The 7,851-nt window shown below is 41.7% G+C and overlaps 1 protein-coding gene across 1 annotated transcript; it reads right to left on the reverse strand.

Annotated features, from left to right (window-relative positions):
• Positions 1-2,770: 2,770 nt before the first annotated feature.
• Positions 2,771-5,711, reverse strand: LOC148368393 (uncharacterized). Its single transcript, XM_088330443.1, has one exon. The coding sequence runs from the start codon at positions 5,399-5,401 to the stop codon at positions 3,686-3,688; it is 1,716 nt and encodes a 571-aa protein (XP_088186569.1). The 5' UTR covers positions 5,402-5,711; the 3' UTR covers positions 2,771-3,685.
• Between the last annotated feature and the right edge of the window lie 2,140 nt (positions 5,712-7,851).

Genomic DNA, 7,851 nt, shown 5'->3' on the forward strand with positions numbered 1-7,851 from the left:
TCAACATTTGCTTTTATAACTAACAATTAACTTTAAAATATTTTAAAACTAAAAAAAGCTTCGGGAAAAAAAACAACAACAATTTATAAACCATTATAGGAGTTAATAGTTAACACTGTGTAACGGATGTAAAATAACTTTAGTTTTGTTGAAATTCCGGCTGAAATATGTTTGTAGTTTGTGTATAAGTGTCCTGCAATGACCAATCCAACTGCGCCACCTGCTGGTATGGTGTAAGGTTTAGTTTAGCCTGTAGTGGGTTGTGCATAATTCACCCACGGAACTATTGTTTAGTTAGCGAGTTCCTAGGGGGACTCTTAATTCGACCGGTTCTAGCCACTCTCGGGTGTTTGTTTTGGTTATCGCAAGTTTACATGTTATTAAAGCAGCGTCCGTTGGCACCTTTATTTGACACTCCGCCTACGACTCCCGTCTCTGCTCGCTACAGCCTTTAATTTTATGACCGAAAGGCGGATATTGTTAGCAGTCTCCAGCTAACGGTTAGCCACGATGAATGAAGTCGGACATCCGGGCACTTGGTCACGTGACCAAGTAATCCACCGGCACCGCCACTTTTGTTTGGGGAAAAAAACGTTCTTATCGAGTCTGACTAGAATAATGGCGAAAAGTTGCTGTGTAAACGGGTGTACGTCTAATAAGAGGAAGAGTCCTGATCGGATATATTTCATATTTCCATCTGACAAGGAAAGGAGGGAGAAATTGAAGTCTGCGATGTTCGATCGTCCCCAACAAACTGTGGTCCCCTCGCAGCACTCACACCTACGTTTATGATTCACATTTTATGACTGGTTGGTCATTATTGTAGATGATAATTGCGTAGCCTAGATGGTAAGGCGCCCGCTCTGAGACTGGGAGGTCGCTGGTTCGCGCCTCGGCTGAGTCATACCTAAGACTTATAAAATGGGTTGGCGGCGCCCTCTGTTGGCTGCGGCTGCATCGGCTCGCTAAAACGGGTCAGGTGTAATCGACATTTCGTTCTGTGTACATTGTTACACAGAATGACAATACAAGGAAATTATTATTATTATTATTATTATATCATCTAGATTACATAACTGTCAACCTGTACGTTTTTGCCATACAAAGTACGTGTATGATGCATTTTAAGACGTATACGACGTACGAGAAAATCTGTACGGAAAAAGACAAATTTTTCAAATACGGGTACCGACTATCACCAAACAGCAAATCAATCAAGTCAAACGATTTCGCCGCAGTAGCCTCTATCTCGATATCGTTTTTTTTCCCCGTTGCAAACAAAGCCAGCGGTTTGATGGGTGTGCAGCCTCGGATTTCATGTGGTAGTTATGTAGTGAAAGGAAGTAGGTCTGATGATTGACACATCTTTTTCGGCCAATTGCAGGGTTTGTTTTGGCCCTCTAGCCTATCGGAGGCTCTGAATACTTCAGCCAATAGCGATCGATTTAACTGATGATTGACACATCTTTTTCGGCCAATTGCAGGGTTTTATTTGGCCCTCTAGCCTATCCGAGGCTCCGAATAACTTCATTCAATAGCGATTGATTCAAATGATGATGATTGACACATTGGTTAACCAATGAAACGCCGGTATATAAATCCCAGCATACACCGCGGACAACTCCACGTTTGGGGGAAAATCGAGTCGGCGGCTGTTGCATAAGTTGCGAGACCTTGCGATTTAATATTGATCCATATATAAGGCGCACTGTATTATAAGGCGCATGGTCAGCTTTTGAAAAAAATTAAAGACTTTTAAGTGCGCCTTATAGTGCGGAAAATACGGAACTTTATTTCGGCCATTTTTTTCTTGGACATTGCGAGAGTTGTAAACGCTTAAATTATCGTTCCGCGCCTATCCCAATTCTACATACGTGCGCATAAAATGGTGCGTGAAATATATCGCTGGTGGCGTTACGAACACTTACTTCAGGGTTTCATTTGAATACTATAGACACATCTTCATATTGACTTATTTCAAATTTTGTTGGCCAACCAATGTGTCAATTATCATTTGACCCGGTCATGATTGGCTAGAGTTCTTTGGAGGATAAGGAGGCGTTGTCGTTTTTTAGCAATACAGACCGGTATAGGCTAATTAGGAATTAGGGGTATAAACACACAGCTAGTAACAAGGCAGAAATACTTTTCAACTGACTTTTTTTTTTATCCATCAGTACTATGATGTGTTTTGGAGTTAACCTTTTTACACGCTCAGATTCACTGGACTCACACGAATGTTACGTACTATCGTGGAACTTCATGGCTGCAAGACCATGTCCTTAGTGAACGAATTGGGCTACTGGTGGCTCACGTTCTGGATATACTTATAACAGTTCATATTTCAGTTTAATGATGTCTTATAATGTGGTCATGGTGATTTCCAGTCTCAACATCATTTTGGTCCAGGAAAATCCAAGTCCCTTTTCTGTCTTGAGTTAACACATAGTTAAGTTTTGGTTCTGGCAAAACTTATCACTCATGAAATGATTTCTGACACTTTTGTGGCTAAAATCACAACACATTTCCAAATGGCTTTAAATTATATCGATTTAGTTCAGAGTCTAACTTGGTGGTTACCAATTCTGTCAGCAGGCGGAGCTCTCGGTTTCTGACACGAGTTAATTTGAAATAGCCTGTGTCGAGCATTGATCATGAAGGATGCAACTTTAAACACAATATATTTCCAGCTTTAAATGATCGATTTTGTAGTTCGTTAATATGGATAATGATGAATCAGTCCAGAAGAAAAATAACATCGACCCACAACTAATGGATGCAGTTTGATTTTAACAAACTACGTTTTATTGACAGGACAAAGAGAATTGGATCAGACGAAAGAATAAAGCACATTGTTGACACAAGCACTCAGTGTTACCAAGGGGAAAGGTGGAAGAAATGATGCAACATGTTAACAGTACTGATCAATGAACCCGGTTTGAAGATAACACTTATTTAAATGATCATAGATTGTTTTTATAGCGTGCCAACATGGGATATTTGCCCAAAACAACAAAGAGGCTGTTGCACTCACCCTTTTTGTGTACTTTTGAGAACAAAACGTCCCTCAGGGGAGGTGTGTGTGAGAAGCAGCACATGGCCAACCAGAAAGATGAAGAAATAAAGGTTCCCATCTCTTTTGGCAGTGGACTTCACGGGGATTGTTCTCATCCGGACGACAGGGACAGAGAGAACCATAGGCCCGCCAAGCTTTGGGACTCTGGTGAGAACTCGCCCCAACCCTGGGTACCTAGGTCAGCGATCTCATTGTTATAATAATTCTAATTGTTAATAACAGGCAAAATTTTACGCAGACAGACGATGAAATAGATCATCTATCAAGAAACATGACAGATATGCAAATCAATAATCTTTTGAATATATATGAAGACTTTGGGGTTTCAAATCTTTATTATACAGATGGAGGGTCTGCTCACTTCCTGTGAATAAATGTTTTTTTTATGTGTTGGCAGAGTCAGTGGTTGGAAAAAGGTGAGGGGAAATGGTTTTGTGGCATTTATGTTCCAATAGACAGCCTGTATGATACTTTGTCAATTAAGTGTTTTTAAGCCCCCACTTTCAGTAAATGTTTGACCACAAACTGAGCAAGCAAAAGTCTTCTTGCCAGTGTTGGTTCTTGTGTGTAATTTCTAGTGCCGATATGGATAAATTTTTACCCACTAAGTCAATAGGTCAAAGGTTGTTCACCAGTGTGGATTCTTATGTGTTTCTTTAAATTGCCACTCTCGGTAAAACTCTGACCACAAATTGAGCAGGCAAAAGGCTTTTCGCCAGTGTGAGTTCTCATGTGTCTTTTTAAGTCCCCACTTTGGGTGAATCTTTTATCACAAACTGAACAGGAAAAAGGCTTCTCACCAGTGTGGGTTTTTAGGTGTAAATTCAAGTGACCATTTTGGGTGAATTTTTGACCGCAAACTAAGCAAGAAAAAGGCTTCTCGCCAGTGTGGATTATTTGGTGTAATTTCAAGCTTCCATTTTGGGTGAATTTTTTACCACAAACTGAACAAGAAAAAGGCTTCTCATCAGTGTGGGTTAGTTGGTGCGATTTTAAGCTCCTATTTTGGGTGAATTTTTTACCACAAACTGAACAAGAAAAAGGCTTCTCACCAGTGTGGGTTAATTGGTGTGATTTTAAGCTCCCATTTTGGGTGAATTTTTTACCGCATATTGAGCAGGCAAAAGGCTTCTCCCCAGTGTGGGTTAATTGGTGTAATTTCAATTGTCCGTTTCGGATGAATCTTTGACCGCAAACTGAGCAGGTGAAAGGCTTCTCGCCAGTGTGGGTTAGTTGGTGTAATTTCAATTTTGCATTTTGAGAGAATCGCTTATCACAAACTGAGCAGGCAAAAGGTTTCTCCCCGGTGTGGGTTCTAGTGTGTTTTTTTAAGCTCCCACTGTCAATGAATCTTTTATTACAAACTGAGCAGGTAAAAGGCTTCTCCCCAGTGTGGGTAAGTTGATGTAATTTCAATTTTGCATTTTGGGTGAATTCTTTGCCACAAACTGAGCATGCGAAAGGCTTCTCACCAGTGTGGGTTAGTTGGTGTAATTTCAATAATCCATTTTGGGTGAATCTTTTATCACAAATTGAGCATGCAAAAGGTTTTTCCCCGGTGTGGATTCTAGTGTGTTTTTTTAAGCTCCCATTGTCAATGAATCTTTTACCACAAAATGAACAAGAAAAAGGCTTTTGCCCAGTGTGGATTAGTTGGTGTGATTTTAAGCTCCCATTTTGGGTGAATTTTTGACCGCAAACTGAGCAAGAAAAAGGCTTCTCCCCAGAGTGGGATCTAATGTGATTCTTTAAGGTTCCACTCACGGTAAAACTCTGACCACAAATTGAGCAGACAAAAGGCTTCTCACCAGTGTGGGTGAGTTGGTGTAATTTCAAGTGTCCATTTCGGGTGAATTTTTTACCGCAAACTGAGCAGGAAAAAGGCTTCTCACCAGTGTGGAATTTCATATGCAACTTCATACAAGACTCGCTTTGGAATGTTTTCCCACACTGAGAACATTTGTTACCACCTTCAGCGTTTGCGGAGTGGGACGTGTCATCATCATCATCCGTTTCCATATGTTGACGGGAGCTGATGCTTAGAGGCTCCTGCCAAGCGTTATCTTCAGGTTGACCTTGATCTTCGACGGTCACTAGCAAGACTGGAAAATCGTCCTCCTCTTTAACGCCAACAGGCTCCCCATCCTCTGTCTCTTGCTTAACGTGGTAGGGCTTAAGTTCCTCCTCAATTTTAACGGCAGGCAACCCTGGTTCCTGCCGCGCAGTAGGAAGATATTTTTGGCTGACGTCTGCAAGACACAAGTCACATTTATTTGTATTGCCCTTAACTCGTTCAGTGCCGTAAAGTAACAATTTCAAAAGCATTGTCCCCGAATGCCTTGTTGTAAAAAAAATTCTAAAGGCTTAGACGCGGCTGATCAGTAAGTATTAGGCCTCTGGGAATTAAATCAGTATGATAAATCACCACTAGATGCCAAGAGATCGTTTGCTGCGTCCCATTCTTCTCACTTTCCTCGCCATTTGCCCTCGTCACTTGGTTTTGCGCGTGCAAGTGCAATGTGTCCCAATACTCTCAAGACCGAGGGAGAAGTCCCCTTCAACCCACAAAAGAACCACTTCAGATGGAGCGAGGTCAGGAGCTGACTTGGAACGAAGTAACTTCCCAGAAGACTTAGCGAATTCTCAATATCAACAAACATGGCTGGAAAGGAACTGCACAAATGTAAGTCCTTTTTCACAACTACGCATGTATTTGAAACAAAATATATTGAGATATCTTGGTTAGACATAATTTCAATAGAAGATCGAATTTTGCGTTAAAACATGAACATTGCAAAATTGCCACTTTACACAGTGCACAAATCTACCGAAAGAGCCACAAAAAACTCTTCACACTCCAAACCGTAGAGAATGATAATAGTGCAGAAAATCACGGTTTAGCCTATTCCTGTTTTTATCTTAAACGATTCGTGCCTTTAAATCGACATGTCCTGTCGCTAAAGCAGAATAGTCACAATAACGTTATGGATATATGTCAGTGCGCTTGTTAACTGCACACAATTCCGTATGTCCTGTTTTGCTGACAATATGATGTGAGATGAAATACATTATTGACACGGAGGAGAGGTAGGCAATCCGTCGCTGTCAAAATGCATGAGTTCTCATCATGCATCATGAGTAATGTCTCCATCTTTCACGTGGAAATCCAGATGAAACTAATAACTATCACATAGTCCACTGTCTTTTCTCTCATCACATATTAAATACCCTAATTACCTTCTCACAACGTTTTCGAAATGTGGAGACAATTATAAAGCATATGTGATGCTGGCCAATAGAAGGCTCTTACAGCCATGTCAGGTTTGTGCATCTATTCACTATTAAATCACTATCCAGAACACATCCCATCATTTCCTGTCTCGCATCAAGTTGCATCGGCCTGTTAGTGAGCAACTTGTGTCTAATGTGGTCATGTGGGCTAATGTTTCAGGGACTGTGAAGCAAACCAAAGCCCAGATCAAATTCAGGGCAGAAAATGATGAGCAGTACACAAAGAAAAAGTTCACCCCAGAACAACTGTGGGAGTGAGGAGCTAACCTGCAGTTTTGCAATCTTATTGTGACAATGCATTAACCCACCCTTATGTCGTAGGACAGCTGTCGAAGCGATCGGCCTGGAGGGGAGAATCACAGGACATTTATCTAACTATCTATCTACATTGGTCATATCCGTCAAGAGGGGTGTCCGACAGCAAGACAAACACATACAATAACAGAGAAAACAAAAAAGGGGAAAAATATAGCAAAAAATCACACACAAACATTTTTGGACCATGGCCGACCCAAATGCCCAAACACCCAAACAAGTTAGGCACCTCGGCACCCAAGTTGGTCATGCTTTAGTTACTCCAGATGAAACGGGACACGAGAAAGCGGCCGTGTCAATTGGGTCAGACGCATTCTTTTGTTCAACAGCAGTGCCCGACAGCTTTCGCTGGTTTACCCCTGCCACATCATAGGGGTGCCCTCCCCATTCCTTAGAACGCCTCCAAACATCCCACTATCCTTTTATGACACCTCTCCACTCATTCCTATTGCCAACAAGAGATCTAGCTTCCACTTTATTTAGACCTCTTTTTTGCAGTGCACCCATAACACCATCCATCCACGTCAATCGCGGCCTTCCTCTTGGTCTCTTTCCAATTACTTCTGCTCTGTAGATCCTCTTCAACATTATTCCATCCTCTCTATGTGTCCAAACCAACCGAGTACTCTCTTATCCACACGCTTGCTCAGTTCCACTACAACTCCAGTTCTGTCTCTCACAATTTCATTTCTCAATCTATCCAATCTTGTCACTCATACAATACTCGTCAAACACTTCATTTATAAAACATTTCATTTCCTTCTCAAATCTGCGTTCAGGCTCCAAGTCTCTGCACCATACAACACAGTCGGCACAATCACACTCTCATACAGTCCCCTCTTAACATCCCTACTCATACTCTTGTTGCTCATCGCTCTCCTCAGAGCACCCAAAACCTTGCTTCCTTGATTCACTCTGTGTAATACCTCCCACTCCATTCCACCGACTGCAGCCGCATCACAACCCAAGTACCTGAAGCTTTCGACTTCTTCCAGCACCTGTCCATGCAACCTTATTTCCAATGCCATGCCCACTCCATCACGTGAACACTTCAGCACCTTACTCTCCCCAACATTCACACATAACTTACGCCTATCACATACTCTTCCAAACTCCATTACCAACCTTCTCAATGTTTCCTCAGAATCAGCCATAAGCGCTGCGTCATC

The sequence above is a fragment of the Urocampus carinirostris genome, chromosome 3 (genome assembly GCF_059441175.1).
Source record: "Urocampus carinirostris isolate Australia breed hairy pipefish chromosome 3, RoL_Ucar_1.0, whole genome shotgun sequence".
Lineage (NCBI taxonomy): Eukaryota > Metazoa > Chordata > Actinopteri > Syngnathiformes > Syngnathidae > Urocampus > Urocampus carinirostris.

Bases quoted from the DNA above. Each gene is read 5' to 3' on its own strand.
- LOC148368393 (XM_088330443.1), bottom strand. From the start codon at position 5,401: ATGCTTTTGAAATTGTTACTTTACGGCACTGAACGAGTTAAGGGCAAT.